Here is a 19286-nt window from a genome sequence, read left to right as displayed (position 1 = left end):
GATGAAGAATGCCAAGGAGGGGGCGGGAAGACGAAGCCACACAAAGATGGCCTGCCATATCAGTAGTCAGGAGGGTGGCCAGTGCAAAGCCGGCTCGTGCCAGATTAACAAACTTATTATTGTTGTTGTTGTTGCTGTAGTAACAGGGCCTTGTTTAGCTGATGCTGGCCTTGAACATCTGATCATCTTCTCCTGCTACTTCCTGAGCTGGGGTCATAGGCTGGTGTCCCTGACTAGAAAGCTCTAAGTAACAAGGAATAACATAGGTGACACTGCTGGAATGGTAGCACCCAACAGGCCTTCAGCACCTCAAAACAGGGGCCCTCTGGATGCTGCTTCATCTGTGGAAGTGCGGATGCTCTGGCGTTCTCTGAGAGCCTCTTGTGGTTCAGGGAAGCCCCAGAGGAGGTCTGTTTAGTTTCACTGACTTTATTCTTAAATGCCTTAAGACATAAAACTCTCTCCAGTCCCACACTCTGCAGTGTAAGCTCTTGGAAGAAGAGGGCTCATCCTCCAGGGAAGAAGCAGGACAGTAAGTTATAAGGAATTTTCCAGAAAATTCTAAAGTGCCATTCAGAAGTCCTGGGTATTCCGACTGACCAAGTGGCCCTTGCCTCCCCTTGCTGACTATGTCCTTTGTCTCCTGGTTACATTTAATTAACCAATTAATGTTGAATCTGACATGCATGTGTCGTGAGAACAGGGCACCCCCTCACCTTCTGTTCCCTCAGTTTCTTCCTTACTCGGTTGAGGGCTTTGGCTTCCATGCAGTTTCTGATTTACAGGCTTTTTGATTTACTACTTTGGGTAACAACAATGGTGAGATGAGGAACAGATGACAAGAAGAACACTCACCAAAGCATCTGAGAAATCTAGTGTACCACTGACGGTATAGTTACCCAGGCCTCGGCAAGGCTAGCTCATACTCACAATGACAGTCCTCACACACTTTGGCTGGCACCCAATGAATGCGGATCGCTTCCCCATGAAGTAAATGGTGTAGATACATTTCCTTGTCTCATCCTGTGAAATCATAAGGGTTTTGTCATCCCTTTAGTTAAGAAGAAAGCGTCCCAATTTCTCTAAGTAGGGAAATAGGTGGCACTTTTTTTTTTTTTTTTTTGGTTTTTACAAGACAGGGTTTCTCTGTATTGTTTTGGAGGCTGTCGGTCCAGCCTGGCCTCGAACTCACAGAGATCCGCCTGCCTCTGCCTCCCGAGTGCTGGGATTAAAGGCGTGCACCACCACCACCCGACAAGGTGGCACTTTTTTCCCTAATGTATTCTGGCAAGGGTGGCTTGTGGCTTCTTGGTGCTACTTCAGAAGCAAGCACACAAGTGAACCCCACAGTGCCAGCTACTCCAGAGCAGGTGGCAAAACCCAAAGTCATACTGTAAAGCAGGGCTTGCCATGAAGAACATTTCTCTAGAAGACTAGATCAATTTTAGAAGAATTTAAAAATCAGCCAGATAAAATACCCTTCCAGCCCTGTATATTCATTAATCTTAAGCTTTAATTTGTTTACTGATTTATAGTCTGCCAAATCCGAGAAATAACTGTTTGCTCATAAAGATTTATAATCTATACTACCAAATTAAAACCTAAGTGACAGACTTGGTATTTACCCTGTATCATGAATTATTATTGCTATGCTATGGAAGGACAGCATGTTTATTCTTTGTAATGGTCATTAGTGCAAGTAGCTTTTGTATAAAAAGAAGCTATAAGAAACACATTGGTAATTGATTTAAAGATGTGTCTACCTTTTTAATGTTTACATCTGTTTCTTTGAGAAGGTCAGCTGTGACTTCAATTATAAAAGTGAACCAGGTGTGAGGAGCCTGTCAGGCTGGCTATGGGACATGGAAACTGTCTTCTCTCACAGACTATCGTGCTGCTGTCCTTAACTGGTTAGTATAAAAGCAGTAGAAAGTGAAAAATTGCATGTTGGGGTCATTTCTATTTTAGTATTAATTAAATTTCCCTTAGTCCCTCAAAATCCGCATTTAAAGCTCTAAAGATGCATATCAATAGGGAGAAGGGCCATCCAAGAGTACTGGGCAGACATAGCCATTGCAATCACGAATTCATAGCACTGGCTTACACCAGACTGGGCCTGTCAGCAGTCAAAGATGGGGGAGAAGCCCAAGGCCCTCGACTTCCCAAGGCAACTACTGATTAGTGATGAACGGGCTGGGAGAGTTACTGTCTCCAGCTGTGTCTCCCACCAGGGTCTGTGCATAGTCCCACACCCGTGGTCACACAACAGCCCTGGCTAAACTCAGCGGGACACAGAACGAAAGCCACGAGTGTGGGAAAGGGACTTGCTTGTGTGGGTTGACAGGTAAGAGAGGATGGGGCTGAGTTTAATCAGAATGTATTATATGTTTCCATATATATATTTATGGAACTGCCAAAGAATCAATCTCATTAACAAAAACGAAAGTGAAAATGGAAACTATGAAAAGGAAGTGAGCAGAGCACGTACCCACCACTCCTGACTGTGGCTGCCGTGTGCCCAGGTGCCTCACACTCCTGCTGCTGTGACAGCCCGCCATAAGGGGCTGCAGCCTCAAACTGGAAGCTAAAATAACCCTGCAGCCGCCCTTTTAAAATGCACAGCGCACGCACGCGCGCACGCACACGCACACACGCACATGTGCGCACCCTGGAACTAAACTCAGGAAGGGAAAAGGCAGAAGAAGCATGTGCTTTCCATTGTGGACATTCTCTTATCTGGAGGCTTTCCCTTTTTTTTTTTTTAAACAAAATAAGATTACTTACCAGTGGTTTTGTTCCAAGTGGGCAGATTGCTTGCTGGGGACACCTCCCACACAGCCCCTTGATAAAAAGTGTAGAGATAGGGAGGCCATGTCAAGGTTATTAAATTCAGTGTGAAATGAAGCTGAAAATGAGAGCTTGGAGCTGCAGGTTTTAGAACACAGGGTTGAAGATCGGGGGAGAACATCTCTCAACCTCCTTAATGCTGCACGGTCTTGCATATTTGAACACTGCCTTTGTCTACACTAGTCCTAAGAACTCAATAACCTTTTAAAACGTGGGGGACGTCAACCATTTAAATCTGCATTCCTTAGCACCGATTTATTGATGCAGCAGGACCCTTGTTTAGTGAACTGGGTCAGATAAGGAGACAATGTGTCACCAATGCCTGACTTGACACTGCAGACCTGGAACCCTACACCGAAATAGCACATACATAAAACAAAAGACAGAATGTTACTAGGAGAAGGTCATTGTGTCTAGCTAGTGATACCTGCTTGATAGTGTAGTGTCACTGCTGTAAAGTCTGTTTCTAGGGCCAGGCTGCCTGGGGTTTGAATCCCTTCTTTGCCACTTGCTATCGTGTGATTAAACCTCCCTGTGGCTCATTTTCCCATCTGTAAACTGGAGACAATCAAAGTCCTGACCTTTCAGGGTGCTGTGAGGATTATATGTGTTAATATGTGTAAAATGTTTGGAGTGAGGCCCACACATGTCAGCATGTACTAAGCATCAGCAGCTGTTACTGTTACTAAGGCTGCTGCCCTGTCTCAGCCCGCAGCGGCCAGCCTGCACCACTGCATCTGCGCCACAGGAACTCACCCTTTTCCACATCTTCTTCTGGTTGACCAGCCTTCGTCAGTGCCAGTCACAGGTGGCACAGTTTCCCTTTGCAAGGGGTCCAGAGCTTCGGACCCTGCTCAACACAGTCCTTTATCTGAGCTTCCCCAGGCATGATGCCATCCCTTTAGATGACGAGCTCATCTTTGTCATCTATTCTTAAGTTTAAAATTATTATTTAAATAACTTTTATTACATTTTGTGTGTGTATGCATGTGCCTGTGTGTGTGTGTGTATATGTATGTGTGTGTATGTATGTATGTGTATGTGTATGTATGTATGTATGTATGTGTATGTGCATGTGTGTATGTATGTGTATGTATGTATGTGTATGTGCATGTGTGTGTATGTATGTGTGTGTATGTATGTGTATGTGCCTGTGTGTGTGTATGTATGTGTATGTGCATGTGCATGTGTGTGTATATGTATGTGTGTGTATGTATGTATGTGTATGTGTATGTATGTATGTGTATGTGCATGTGTGTGTATGTATGTGTATGTATGTATGTGTATGTGCATGTGTGTGTATGTATGTGTATGTGCATGTGTGTGTATGTGTATGTAATTATGTGTATGTATGTATGTGTGTGTATGTGCATGTGTGTGTGTGTACGTGTATGTATGTGTGTGTATGTCTATGTATGTATGTGTGTGTATGTATGTATATATGTGTGTGTATGCATGTGTCTGTGTATGTATGTGTGTGTATGTATATGTATGTATGTATGTGTATGTGTATGTGTGTGTGTGTGTGTGTGGCTACACATGTATGGAGCACAACTGGCAGAATTTACTCGTCTCCTCTCACCATATAGGTCTTGGGGACTGAACTCAGGGTGTTGGACTTTGTGGCAAGCACCTTTACCACTGAGACATCTCCCTGGCCTCCTGTTTAAAAATTTAAAAACAGTCATAACCCTTTATTTTTATCACTGGTCCTTGATATAACTTACTTTCACAATAGTGGTGTCATTCTTGTCACATCTATTCTTCTGAATTTCCAGAACTTTCCCCAGACCATGGATCACTCCTTTGTCAGTGGCCACATTGGTGTAGTTTATTGGAACTTCATTTACATATAGCTGTGAACAATCAAATATGTTTTTATTAAGGTGGTAGTAAGGGAGATGCCGAAGACGGGAAGCAAGGCTGGGAAGTCCACCATGCAGATGACGGAGCGCTGGCTTGACAGAGGGGAGTCTGAATCACAGTCTTGCAATTCGTACCATAAATCTGTGTGATACTGGGTCAATTGCCTTCCCAAACCTCAACATTCCTCTCTGTTAAAGGAAAATGTTGCTCTAAATTATCTCTAGGGTATTTTCTACCTCTCAAATTGGTTTATGTTTGCTTAAAAATTATCGCCTTGAGATCCTTAGGTTTGTGTCTACTGGCAAGCTGGCTTTATGGCCACGCTCATCTGTGCTGTGGTCTAATGGTCTCCGAGGTATGGACGTCTCTCCTAACTAACACACAGAGAACATAATGCTTCCTTTCAGCGCATCTCTAGCTTATGGCTAATTTTCCAACAATTCTTAGAAAGGCAAAATGACAATGAGGATGGAAGAAAACTTACTCCATGGAGCATTTAATGTGTTAGTCCTTAATAAGGACTTAAAATTCACAAAGCAATATCAGATGGATGGTATCATCAACACTTCTTACTGTTGAAATTGCTACTTGAATATGATAGTCTCTTATGATTGGCTGGCAGCAAAGTGCTCTTCTGTTTGGGCATTGGGGTTAGTGAGGCCTGAGCTCCACTTTGCTGTTTCAAGATCAATGAATATTAAGAAAGTCATGAGGAAAACTCATTTGGCCTCTAACAGTGATTATAGCACAAATTTCCAAATTCTAAGATGTTGAGCTATTTTTGAATACCCAGAGAGAAGAACATTTGATGTATTCCTGCTTAATTTGGCATTTAAAGAGGCTGAATCATTTCCATCATGAGATATAGCTAGAAAATTATGGGTTGCATTGAAAATTTTATGTAAACACACCTACTCAATTAGAAAGCCCTTTCCCTCTGCAACAGAGAAATTAAAAGCAACATTTATATTGTGTTAGTGTTTACTCTGAATCAGGAAATTTCTGGGCTAGTAGAAAATGACTATTACAACACTGAAAATAACTTAACAGCATTTGAATATTCATCTCTACCTGATGAAATAGAGAGGACAGATTAAAAATAACAACAAAAAGGAAAGCTTTCTATCAATCAGGTAATTTCTATTTCTGGAAAAATAAATTTATTTAAAAGGAAAATGTATTTGCTAGACTCTTAACACTAATAGAGACAGAAAAAATGTTTAGAATTAGATTATTCTAAGTAATGAAAAAATCTCTAGTTAGATTTTTAAAAAATTATTTTTGGTTTTTTTGAGAACAGTCTTGGCTGTCCTGGAACTTATTTTGTAGGCCAGGCTGTCCTCAAACTTACAGAGATCCATCTGCCTCTACCTCTCAAGTGCTGGGATTAAAGGCATGTGCCACCACCCAGCTCTAGCTAGATTTTTTTTTAACATAAAAAATTTTAAAGTTTACATTAAAAGTATTTATTTAAATGATGGCCTCAGTGAAGAAAGTTTTAAAGATTTTACCTTTTTAAAAGGATCAAATGATATTATTGCTCCTAAGACTGCACATTTAATTGCTCATTCCAACACAGAGTGTTTGTACTCTCCTGCTGCCCTCCCTCCCTCTCTGGCAAGTTCTTGTTACGTAGCTCAGTGTCTTGGTTACTGTTCTATTGCTGTGAAGAGACACCATGACCAAGGTAACTCTTAAAAAATGAAGCACCTAATGGAGAGCTTGCTTGCAGGTTCGGAGAGTTAGTCCATGATCATCATGGAGGAAGCAGACAGGCATGGTGCTGGAGCAGTAGCTGAGAACTTTACATCTTGATCTACAGGCAGCAGGGAGAGAGAGAGAGAGAGAGAGAGAGAGAGAGAGAGAGAGAGAGAGAGAGAGAGAGAGAGAGAGAGAGAGAGAGAGAGAGAAGCTGGACCTGGTCTGAGTTTTTGAAACTTTAAAGCCTACTGCCACACCTATACTAACAAGTCCACACCTCCTGATCCTTCCCAAATAGTTCCATTAACTGGGAACCAAGCATCCAAACATATACACCTATGGGGGCCATTCTCATTCGAACCATGACACTCAGGTTACCCTAGGATGGCCTCAAACTTGTGATCCTTCTTCCTCAGCCTCTGTGCTGGCTAGTTTTTATATCAACTGACATAAGGTAGGGTCATTTGGAATATGGAATCTTAGTCAAGAAAATGCCTCTCTAGGATTGGCCTGTAGACTGACACGGGAGGATCCAGCCCATTGTGGGTGGTACCACCCCCGGGCAGGTGACCCTTGGGTATGTGAGAAAACAAACTAAGCAAGCCAGTAAGCAGCACTTCTCTGTGGCCTCTGTTTCAGATCCTGCCTGTCCTCTGTGTTGTTCTGTTGCCCGAAGTATAAAGTAAAACGAACCCTTTCCCCAAGTTGCTTTTGGTCATGGTGTTTTATCACAGCTATAGAGAACCTCATGAAGACAGTCTCCATAATCCTAAGATTATGGGCACATGCCATGCCTGGTTCTATAGTGACTTGCTTTTTTTTTTTTTTGACAGGGTTTCTCTGTGTATCCCTGGATGTCCTGGAACTCACTCAGTAAACCAGGCAGTAAAGTTTTCTTCTGATAATTTCTTTTTAGAATTACATTGTTTCTCATTAAAATTTCATAGTTTTAAAATATGCATTGGAGCTACATGAGCAGAAGTTTATATTATAACTATAATAACTAGCTTCATGAAATCTTTTTTAATGAATGGTAGCCATTTCACTACTTAGGCACTTGGTAAGGTAACCACTGGAATGTTAGTGTGGCAGCTGACGCATCCCTGCAAGTTTGCAATATCAATATTAATTTGTTTGACTGCAGACTTCATGCGTAGCATTTGATTCCTGATTTCCCAAAGCCAGCGTCACATCCTGCAACTTATTTTGAGAAACAAACTTCCCTTCCATCTTGGAAACTGAAGACTGTCTGTTGGGTTTCTGGTACCAGCTGAGATTGCCTGTTACTGCTCGGACTCCAATACCCCAGTACTTGCTGCTGAGTTTGGTTAAAAAGACGTACCTGGTCATTGTGGAGAAAGAAGCCGAGGAGGTAGGAGAATCCCAGCATGGTCTCTCGGTGCATGCCATTGTGCAAGCCATTCTTCAAGAGCTTCTCCCCCGGGACCACGTGGTACCGAAGTATGTCTTCCTCCTGCCTCACACATAAGGAAGAGTCAGCCGGTGAACCGGCCAGTTGGCCACATTTGCTCTGCTCTGCCAGAATCATGGGGTTGGAAACAGAAGTAGCACCTTGTCCATGTGCAAGACATCAGGGCACACACAGAAGCATTAGTCAACAAGGTGCAGTGTGAATTTCCAGGTAGGAGGGCCAAGACCATCTAGACAGGCATGATGGAAGTGGCCAGTAGGTTGTTTAAAATGATTTCTTTGATATTACAAAGATTTCAGCTTCAAAAATTCAACATAAAATGAGCCTCAGCAATTAATAAAAATGATATTTCTAAATAAAATAGAGAATAATATTAGTGATAAGAATATGAAAATTATTCCAAGTATTTTAGAATCATTAAAACAAAATATCCCCCATGTAAAAATATGCTTTCAAAAAACGCAAAGGCTTTTTAAAAATGTTTTAGCAACGTATAATTAAAGAGGAGGTGGGTGGACACTAGTCACACAGTTGGATCGGCTTTGAAACATACACGGAGCCACATCCATAGGAAGACACAGAGCACAGCTGTTCCCCAGAAAACCTCTCATGACCCTCCCCAGCAAATTCTAGCTCTCTCACTAGAGGCACTTCTGAATGCAAAGACTTTTGATAAAACAAAAGTCGTACTGGGAAATGGGGACTCACACCTTTAATCCCAGCACTTGGGAGGCAGAGGCAGGCAGATCTCTGTGAGTTTGAGGCAGGACAGCCTGAAGTAAATTAAAAAAAAAAAAAAGAAAGAATTGCAGTGGTAAAGGGGTATTTTTTTCCTGACATTAAGAAAATGACACTGGAGAAAATCTACAAACAAGTGGTTTGGACTGTATTTATAAATGTTTCTTTGATATGCAAATTAATATTTTCAGTTTTATTTTATAACCCTAATGAGATGTTAAGACCAGTTTTTCCCACATAAAAAGAGAACACATACTTTTACGGCACTAATAAATGTCTTCAGTTAAATTTGTTGTTGTTGTTGTTAAATATTTTAGTTTCTCTATTATGGTATCTCTCATGCTGCTCTCCTCTATTCTTCCCTGACTCAACCTTCCTGCTCCCCCTTGTCCTCCTCTCACCCCCTTTTCCCCTCCTCTTTTTCCCAGCTCCCCCCCACCCATGGAGGGCCTCACCCTCCCTGGGGATCGGAGTGGAGATTGGGTGGGGGAGGACGGGAGGGTGAAGGAGCTGGGATTGACATGTGAAGAAAACTTGTTTCTAATATAAATAAAAAAGATAAAAATATTTTAGTTTCCCTTTCTCTGTGTGTATGTTCATGGCTGCTGTGACATGGGGAGGTCTGTGTGGGGTTTCTGCTTAGGTCTTTATTAAGTATACAGAGCAGGATGAACAGATTTTGTTAAAAAACAGTCATATGACTGGCATATGACTGAAGGATTGAAAACTGTAGATGGAAGTTTCTGTCCCACCTGGTTCTGTAACCCTTCAGTTACAATTAAACACACAGAGGCTTAGATTAATTATAAACTGTGTGGCCTGTTGCTCAGGCTTATTACTAACAAACTCTTACAACTTAAATTAACCCATAATTCTTACTATGTTTAACCATGTGGCTTGGCACTTTTTTTTGCTTCCTCTGCTTATGGCTGGTGTCTGTGTCTTTGCCTTTTCTCTTCTCCAAATTCTCCTTGTCTGGTAGCCCCACCTATACTTCCTGTGTGACTATTGGTCAATCAGTGTTTTATTAAACCAATATGAGTGACAAATCTTTAAAGTGAACAAGAGCATTTCCCACATCAGAAAATGTTGATGGCCTGGAGAAGGTTAAATGTGGATACTGCTATCAAGGAGGCCCCTCGTTCAGTTCCCAAATCCTGATCAGGCATCTCACAACCACCTGTAACTTCAGTTCCAGGGGATTATAACACCTCTGGATATAACTCCCTTGGCCTCTGTAGGTATCTGTACCTATATATACATGTATACACACACACACACACACACACACACACACACACACACACACGGGCTCACACACCCCATTAAAAATGGAAATGAATCTTAAAGAGGAAACATTAACTGCTAGGGCTCACACTTACCAGGGTTGTGACTTTTTTCTCCCTGATATAATTCTTGATGGCTACATTGTTTGGAGCAAATACAGTATAAGTGTCTGCAGCCTCGATTGCATTTGCCAGATTGTATTGCTGCAAAGCAAAGACAGGACAGCCAGTGAGGGATTCCAGTCCCCAGGAAGCTTTGAGGAGACATTTATGCCGAGAACATGGTACTTGCAATGATATAGCCTCGGAAGATGGAATAGTCAGGCATTTGGTCCAGACGGGTGAGTAGATTTGGTAAGGAGCCAGTTAGACTTCTTTGGGGGATCAGCACCTGGGAAAAGAGGGCCCAAAATTCTATTTAGCAAATTTTGGTACCATCTTCTGTTCACTAATAACTATGGAAGTCCTGTTGGGTTCTTTTAACAGAATTGACTAAAAACATTTTGATAATTTACAAAATAAGTTATTCCAAAATGCTAAGTGACTACCGGAAAGAACTTGGAAATGTTCAATTTTAGCTCTGCTCCTTAAATTTACTCTCCATTTGGAGAAAATTTCTTCTTGTACAAAAGACTTTAATAGAGCTCCCTAAGGTAACCCTTCTAACTTTCATTAATTTATCCTATTAATTCTTCACTTCTTATCCTGAGAACCTTGAGACTACTATAAGCCAGTAATCTGAATTTGCCTTATAAAAGATTTTTGGCTTGATAAGAATACGACAATTTTACATAAATTGTTAGGTTTCTGGCTGTGTGTGCCCGTGACCCAGGCTTGGAGCTCAGGGTCTTGAGGAGACAGGGCAAATAACCTATTGCCGAGACACGCCCCCAGCTATTCGACCTGCTCCTCTTTTTATTACCATTTTTGAAACCGGATCTTGCCATGTAGTCCGGGCTTCAAACTTCCTGTGATCTCCTGGTTTAGCTTCCTGAATGATGGGATTGCGGGCATATGTCACCACAGCTAGTCTGACTTTTTTTAGTCGCAACCACCATAAACCATGTCTGTTGCACAGAGTAGCAGCAGTGGGTATATGCCACCCTCGTCACCCTCTCATTCGGTCATCTGTCTGGTCCGCACCACACTGCAACTGACAAGCCTGGCCTGGCTAACCCTCCGGCCGAGCTAACTCGCCAGTCTTCTCGTTCTGGAACCTTGTCGAAGGAGAGACCCGCACCCGTGATATCTGCTCCCTTCCCTCGTGCATCTTGGATTGACATTTATTGAGTCCCGGGTACGGCTCGGGCTGGGAGACAGGAGTCTGAGGTCCGGGTGTTGCCTTGGAGAGCTATGCACGTGACCACAGAGACAGCGGCACAGGCGAGAGCCGAGCCCTGAGGCTGACGCCATGGGCAGGCTGGGAGCGGAAGGGGCGGGGCAAGTCCCCGGCGCTCTTCACGCCATTGGCTGTCTGGTGCGAGTATGCAAATATAAAACGTCACTTCCTCTGCTGGTTCGGCGCCATTTTCTCGCATCCGTGAAGGAAGACAGACTGCTGTGAGAGGCGCCGAGGAGCGCGCTGAGGTGTGAGTGAGTGAGGACCGGGGTTCCGGGGTGAGTGAGGACCGGGGTTCCGTGTGTGAATGAGTGAGTGAGGACCGGGGTTCCGTGGTGAGTGAGTGAGTGAGGACCGGGGTTCCGGGGTGAGTGAGTGAGTGAGGACCGGGGTTCCCGGTGTCAGTGAGTGAGTGAGGACCGGGGTTCCGGGTGTCAGTGAGTGAGGACCGGGGTTCCGGGGTGAGTGAGTGAGTGAGTGAGGACCGGGGTTCCGGGGTGAGTGAGTGAGTGAGGACCGGGGTTCCGGGGTGAGTGAGTGAGGGAGGACCGGGGTTCCGTGTGTGAATGAGTGAGTGAGGACCGGGGTTCCAGGTGTCAGTGAGTGAGTGAGGACTGGGGTTCCGGGTGTCAGTGAGTGAGTGAGGACCGGGGTTCCGGGGTGAGTGAGTGAGGACCGGGGTTCCGGGTGTCAGTGAGTGAGTGAGGACCGGGGTTCCGGGTGTCAGTGAGTGAGTGAGTGAGGACCGGGGTTCCGGGGTGAGGTCACCGTGTAACGGGGAAGGACGCGAGGTCGCGGTGGGGGAGGCAGCAGCAGGTGGGTGCAGGCCGGGTCCCCACCCCTGAAGTGGAGAGCAGTGGCACTGAGGCAGAGGCTCCCTTATTGCAGGGCAGAACATTTCAAAATGTTTCAAGTTCCTGTGGAAAACCTGGACGACATCAGAACTATGCGGCCGTGGGTGAAGAGCGTTCTTCTGAAGGTTGGATTTGACAGCTGCAAAGAATCGTTGGAGGACCTTAAAGGCTTTGGCCCCGGAGACAGATACTTTTATAATACATCGTGGCCAGATGTTGCTGCAAGGGCACTGTTCAAAAACAAGATAAGATACCGATCCAAGCCATACTGCTGCAGCCTATGCCGATATTCAGCAGATGTGCTTTCTTCTCTCAGAAATCATTTGCATCGTTTCCATGAAGATGAGGCAGACCAAGAGCTACAGATCCAGTGTCCGGATTGCTCATTTGCTTCACGGCCTGATGTGGTGAGCAGGCACTTCTCTTTATTCCATGAGTCAGCTGGGAAAGTTGACAGCCCCAAGGAGAAAGTTCTGGGCAATGGGAAGTCACTGAAGGGTTATATAAAACATTTCACATGTTTAAAATGTAACTTTTCCAATACCTTCTTCTATAGTATGAAGAAGCATGTGCTGATCACTCATTTTCAGTCCTTACTTAATGCCTACATTGGCTTTCAAGCCAAGGAAGAACAGCAGCAGCTGAAAGCCAGCGATACTCTTTCTGTGGCAAACACTCTACCACCTGAAAGATACTATTGTAAAAAGTGTAGTATCAGTATGTGCAGCCAGGATGATCTGATGTCCCACATTTTGACATCAGATGTACACAAAGATTTGGAGAATAAGTTGAGGTCTGTGATTTCAGAACATAACAAGAGGACTGGGCTTCTGAAGCAGATGCCCATTGCTTCAAAGCCACAGGCATGCTTGTCCATGCCGCCAAACAGCAGTGCTCTGCACACAACTGCTCCAGCAAAGCCACTTTGGTCCCACCTTGCCTTGTCACCGAACACTCCAAGTCCAGCCATGGTACAGTCAGTGACCTTGGCCCAACCTGTGACCTCTGCCCATGTACAACCTCCGATGGGAGCCCCATGTACTTCCTGGAGCCTCACTCATTCTCTGTCTGCTGCTGCCCAGTCCCACGTGACTTTTATCTCCAGCCATCCATCAGTGAGTCAGACCAACCTCACACTGCAGCCTTCAGCTCCCTCGTCTGCCTTTTACTCAGGCCTGGCTTCACCTAATAAGCCCATAGACCCTCGTGCATTACCTGTGAGTCAGCCACTTGGGCCTGTGAATAAGTCTGTTGGAATGAGTAATCTCCCAACCAGTCAAGCCATCCAACCTGGGATTTTACCCCTGACACAGCCCATGGGGTCTGCAAGTCGACCAGCAGGACCTTTAGTCAGATCAGTGAGGCCTAAAAGCAGGCTAGTGGAGCCCAAAAGCAGACAGATCAGGCCTGGCACCCTATCTTCTGGTCTTTCTGTCTCTCCTGGGGTTCTTCAGACAACATCACCAGGAACAATTTCTGTGGGTCAGGTTGCCTCATTGGCAGTCCTTCCTGAAGGTCAGATGACCCTTGCATCTGTGATTCCTGCACAGACAGCAGCTTCTGGGGTCCTTCCCACTGGTCAGGCAGTTCAGTCCTGGGTTCTCAATGTAGGCCAGGCAATCTCATCACAGGTCCTCCCCTCTTGTCAGCCAGTGTCCTTTAGGGTTCTCCCTGCAGACCAAGTGGTATCATCTGGGTTGCTGTCCCCCAAACAGCTGGTGGTCTCAGATGTCTCTGTGAACCAGGGTATGAGCTCCGGTGTTCCTCTGCTTGGTCAGCCTGTTACATCAGGAGTGCTTCCTGCAGCTCCATCAGTTAGACCCAGTGTGCTTCAGCCCTGTCAGTCTGTTAGTACCAGCCTCCTGCCGGTGAACCAGTCAGTGAGAGCTGACACTTCACACAACACCATGTTCCTCAAGTCAGGCTCTGTTTTCAGGGAGATACTTCCAACAGGGACACAGGTTAATGGGAGATCCATTTACATGCTGGATCCAGTGCCTATTCCTCAGAGTGCTAGCCTTGTGACTGCCACTCTGTCCCAGGTGCCCAACCAATTCATGTCCCCCAGTGTGAGTCCACAGATGTCCAGTGCTCTACCCAGCTTGTCTTCCTCACAGAGGCTGGTAAACACTGCAGACCAGAACATATTTGTTCAGGTCTCTTCTGAGGTGGATATGAATATGGTTGTCAGACAAACCAAGCAGTGGAAAACCTGCCCAGTTTGCAAAGTAGTCTTCCCATCCAATGTCTACCAGGCTCACATGGAAGTGGCTCACAAGCAAAGTGAGTCCAGTTCCAGTGAGAAACTTGAACCAGTAAAACTGGCAGTGTATGCACCATTTCTGAAGTGGACAAGGGAAAAGACCATGAGTTGCCTCTCCTGCACATGCCTAGTAGTCTTAGAGAAGGAGCTAATGCACCACTTACTCACACATGGCTTGGGGTGCCTGTTTTGCCCAGGCACTTTTCACAACATACAGAGTCTCTTGGAGCATAGCAGAATTAAACACTGTGAGAGGAAGAAGCTGTCTTTGGATTACAGTAACATGGACTTGCAGTTGAGCCTGGATGCTAATGGTGACCTGTTGTTCCCCTATCTTGATTTCATCATCACTCTGCCAAGAGAGAAGATTGGAGAACAGGAAGTCTGCCTGGCTATCCTCTCAGGGATAAGCTCCACACCACTGGTGCCCTTGTATGTTAAGGTGAGGCCACAGGTTAAGGTTGTACCTAAGCTTCTCAGTGAACAAGAGCTAACCTGTCCCCTCTGTTTGAGCACATTCATGATATCCGATGCCTACATATTACATTTGAAGGACAGACACCATATTGTGCCAGTGGCCTATACAGTGCTCAGGTCTCCTGCCTTCAGATGTGTCCATTGTTGTGGGGTCTACCCTGGATGTTTGACTGTGGCAGCCATCACTCTTCATTTACTGCATTGTGAACATGCTCCCAAAGAGAACAATTCAGACCTGCAAGTTGGGCCCAGTTTTGTTGAGAGCAGTGAACTGCAGTTTGTCAGTGGGAAAAGGATTACTGATTCTACCCATCCTGTAAAGAGAAAGTGGCAAGATGGAACAGAAGACCAGAAGAGGGATGAGAAAGTTCCCTTGTTTGTACTAAAGGGTGATGAAGCATCAGATCCAGAGGAAGGGACTAGTGTTATGCCTTTGAAGAGACAAAGGAATGAAAGTACAACTAATGGACTGGTGACCAGTGATGATTTACTCCAGATCCTAGCATTAGATCCCCCAAAGTACAAAGACTACTCCCATGAGAAAAAAAAGCAGTTTCTCAGAGAGTATTTCCATAAGAAACCATATCCTAGCAGAAAAGAAGTAGAACTGTTGTCTTTATACTTAAAGATGGAAAGAATTAATGTGGCTTTGTTTTTTGGAACAAGAAGATATATTTGTTTGAAAGCAATAGAAGTCCACAGACCTTCAGTACTTCTAGGCTTTGATATGTCTGAACTTAAAAATGTTAAACATAGACTGAACTTTCAGTGTGAACCACAAAACTCAGCTTAAAGTCCTAGGCAGTAGTTTGAGCTGGCATAGATACCTTCTTTACTCTGTATTGTTAGTTTCTGTGGCTTTTCTGGATTTGCAGGTGCGCAGGAAGACTTAGGTTAGGAAGCAAATGCTACTCCAGATTTACAGATTCCTGTAGTTCATTCTCACCCCTCCCTATCCCCCTTTGAAAAAAAATTTTTTTTAGACAGGGTTTCTCTGTGTAGCTTTGGAGCCTATCCTGGAACTCTGTAGACCAGGCTGGCCTTGAACTCACAGAGATCCACATGCCTCTTGTTTCCCAACTGCTTGGATTAAAGGTGTGTACCACCACCACCTGGCCTCTTAGTCTTAAGTGTAATTCCCCCCTCTCCCTCATGTGAATTAAGTTTTGGCATTCCATATATGGCTCATTTTCTTAGTAGCTTCTGTATCAAATGATACAAACCTGAAGTCTAAAAATACTTGTCTTAAACCCTTTTAGGAAATTTCTGCTTGATTGTAAATGATTAGTTGAAAATAAGAGTATTGTTCAGCAGCTAAGGACACAGCTATATTTAGAGAAGAGATGTATATGGTTTTCTAAGAACATATTTTTTAAATGTATATTTTCCCCCCGCCCCTAAATGTATATTTTATGTATGAATGCTCTGCATGATGGAGAGGGCGTAGATCCTATGGTCGTGCACCATGTGGGTGCTGGGAATTGAACCCAGCTCCTCTGGAAAGAGCAGCCATTGCTCTTAACCACTGAGCCATTTCCAGTCTCCAGCTCCTTTTTTTGTTTATTCATTTTTGTTTGTTTGTTTGTTTCTTTTTGTTTTTTGTTTTTTGTTTTTCGAGACAGGGTTTCTCTGTGGCTTTGGAGGCTGTCCTGGAACTTGTTCTGTAGACCAGGCTGGTCTCGAACTCACAGAGATCTGCCTGCCTCTGCCTCCCAAGTGCTGGGATTAAAGGTGTGCGCCACCAACGCCGGCTGGTTTTTGTTTGAGATAGGGTTTCTCTGTATAGCAGCCCTGGCTGTCCTAGAACTCACTATATAGACTAGGCTTGCCTGCTTCTGCCTCCCAAGTGCTGGAATGAAAGGCATGTGCCACCAATGCATGGCAAAGAGCACATTTTTGAACATTCAAATTCTGTTGATATTATAATTTTAATATTTTAGTTTTTTCCTGAAAGCTTTAAAAAATACAACTCATAGAACAACTAAATGTTTTCATTACTAAAGTTATTCCTATCTCAGAGTCTTGTATGTGATTCATACTAAGTGAATTTTATAAGTCAAGCATTTGTAGGGGCAGGAATGTATAGTGACAAGTCCTGTCTCCATTAGAAGATAAGGCAATGAATTTTTAGCATCTTAGGACATTGAGAAGACACACAGAGAACTCTTTCTTACTTGAACTGCTCATAAACAGATTGGAGGAAAGGGCCATGGACACAGGTATGGTATTGTTGCCCCAGGGTGTGGACCCTACTTGAATTGGAGTACAGGTTTCAGGATTATGGTAAAAGGGGAGAGCAGGAGCTCTGTCTTTGTGGCTGGAGTAAATTAGTCAATGTGTTAGAGTTGTGAAAATGGCATTTCCTCTGGCCCAGGTATCCAGCTGAATAGTTCAGGGCACTGCCAAGGAATCTGTGTTGCATTACTGCTCTATGGATACCAAACTTCGTGTTTTCCACACAGTACAAAGTGCTGGCATTTGCATAGTAATGCATACCAGCCTACTTAGGTCTGAAATCATTCCTTTTTTTTTTTCTGGCAAAACTACTTTTGATCAAGATGATATGTTTGGGAAGAATGAACACACATAGAGGAAGTGTACTTGGTTTTTAGTTTGAGGAATGTGGTGAGTGTATTTTTTTCCATTTGCTGGGGTCTGATCTCACAATCTTACTTGGCAAGTTTGAAAAGAATTGGTGCACAGGAAGGGGAAAAAGAAGTCACTGTGCCAAGGATAGAAGGGTCATTGCTTTAGGCTATCAGCTTCCTAGAATAGGAATAATACCATTGAGTAAACACAATTTTACTTGGGTGGGGGAGGGCAAGGGAATTAAAACATTTGCAAATTTTAGAAGATGGGAGAAATAAAAAAAACCCCACAAAACTTAATCCCTTGTCCTAAGCATAAGTTTTATAGTATTTGATAGAAACATTCATATTTGGTATTTCTTTAAAATCTCTTTTTTTTTCTTTTAAAACACTTTTTTCCCCCAAATTCATCGCTATATTGGCTTTCTTTCTCTGCCCTGTGCTAGACTAAGAAACTGCAATGGGGAGGAAGTAGTACATATTTACTAATAGTTGACTCAACTATCCTGAGTTAGGCTTTGGTACAAAGAATTAATTTTTACATATGTTTCATTAGCGTGGTTTAAGGTGAGTCTGCCTTTCTAGGAATAGTTATTGACCAGGAGATTGACTTGCCTGCATTAGATCTTAGGTGGAATCATTGCCCTTTGATGTGTAAAGGAGGAGCTTGTCTCCCTTTGGGTGAAGTACCCTGAATGCAGGGTTCTAGGAGGCATTACAGTGTTGCTATATGGATTTTTTAAAATGTAGCATTTGCTTGTAATGATTGTAATATGCATTCAGGCAGTTGCAAATCTGCAAAGCCTATTGGTACACTCTTGGCAATTCTGAAAGCTTGTTAGACCTTTTTGTTGTTACTGATTTTACCTATTTTCAGTGTCTACTGTGAATTAAAATTTGTTATAACACTGCCAAAAAAATAAAGTTCACTTTGGAACACAGTCTCAGAAATTTCTTTTACATGTTGTCAGAGGCCAATTGTGTATTACAAAGGTAGAATTGAATAGTAACAGGGATCAGGGGACCTGGAAACTTTAATATTTGCTATATGGTTCTTTACAGACAGATTGTTTCCAGTACCTGGATTAGAGGAAGACAGAAACATTGTTGAGTTTTTGGGACCTTTCTCCTCTGGATCACTCCTTTCCTTCTTATTACCCTCATACTTATGTTTTTATCCTATCTTTTAAATACTTTATTTACTGAACTTTACCCTATAACCAAATAAAACGTTCCATGTAAGTTCTTCAAATAACTCTCACCCTACAGCAGCTTCATTTGTTCCTGAAACATCTGCAAGAGATCTTTTAGATGCTGTGGAGAAACTGGCTAAAGGGGACCTTATTCCTTTTACCTCAGGCCTGATAGAATTCTTTCCATCAGTCTTCTGTTTTCTCCTGTCCCCCTTCTTTGATGCTCTGTAGCTCCCTGCTGTTTCTAGTTCATTTCAGTACACCAGTCCTGGCAATGGGACTAGTCATTGACACCATAAATCAACTCTGCCCATTTCCTCTTACCGATCCACTGTTTCTTCTGCTTGCATTCCTCCCTATACTACAGCCTTCCCAGAAAATCTCTTGGTTTAATTCTGTTACCAAATCATCTGCTTATAGCTCTCTAACAGTTATTCCCAAGTCTCTTCAAGAATGCAGGACAGCAATTGCATGATCCGTTGTAACCTATCAAGTTAGACTCTCCCCATGCTATATGATCAGAGGGATGCTCTCTCAGTGAACCCAGAACTACCCACTCCGGCAAGTGCAGTCTTCAGCAAAAAACAGCTATAATGTCCCTGCTGTATATTCTTATCAGAGTTAGGAATGTTAATTTCCTGCTAAAAGATTATACTTCCTAGTTTCCCTTGTGGCCAGACCAAGCAGCTCCAGAAGACAAGG

General features: G+C 43.6%; 2 protein-coding genes across 2 annotated transcripts in view; one reads left to right on the top strand and one right to left on the bottom strand.

Moving 5' to 3' along the window:
* Positions 1-19286, bottom strand: part of Stab2 (stabilin 2) — a 160839-nt gene that overhangs the window by 56537 nt on the left and 85016 nt on the right. The window contains exons 32-37 of the mRNA XM_040755138.1: positions 10163-10261; positions 9967-10074; positions 7757-7888; positions 4575-4703; positions 2785-2841; positions 931-1023 (exon numbers count right to left, since the gene is read on the bottom strand). Of these exons, the coding sequence (XP_040611072.1) occupies positions 931-1023; positions 2785-2841; positions 4575-4703; positions 7757-7888; positions 9967-10074; positions 10163-10261 (618 nt within the window). The remainder of the gene's footprint in view (positions 1-930; positions 1024-2784; positions 2842-4574; positions 4704-7756; positions 7889-9966; positions 10075-10162; positions 10262-19286) is intronic.
* Positions 12041-16301, top strand: LOC106020941 (activity-dependent neuroprotector homeobox protein 2-like). The gene has a single exon (XM_021225948.2). It carries the CDS (start codon positions 12114-12116, stop codon positions 15594-15596), a length of 3483 nt encoding a protein of 1160 aa, XP_021081607.2. The 5' UTR covers positions 12041-12113; the 3' UTR covers positions 15597-16301.

The sequence above is a fragment of the Mesocricetus auratus genome, unplaced genomic scaffold (assembly GCF_017639785.1).
Source record: "Mesocricetus auratus isolate SY011 unplaced genomic scaffold, BCM_Maur_2.0 Super-Scaffold_100011, whole genome shotgun sequence".
Taxonomy (NCBI): Eukaryota; Metazoa; Chordata; class Mammalia; order Rodentia; family Cricetidae; genus Mesocricetus; species Mesocricetus auratus.
Note: the sequence above shows the minus strand (reverse complement) of the source record. Positions and strands in the feature narration are given on the sequence as shown.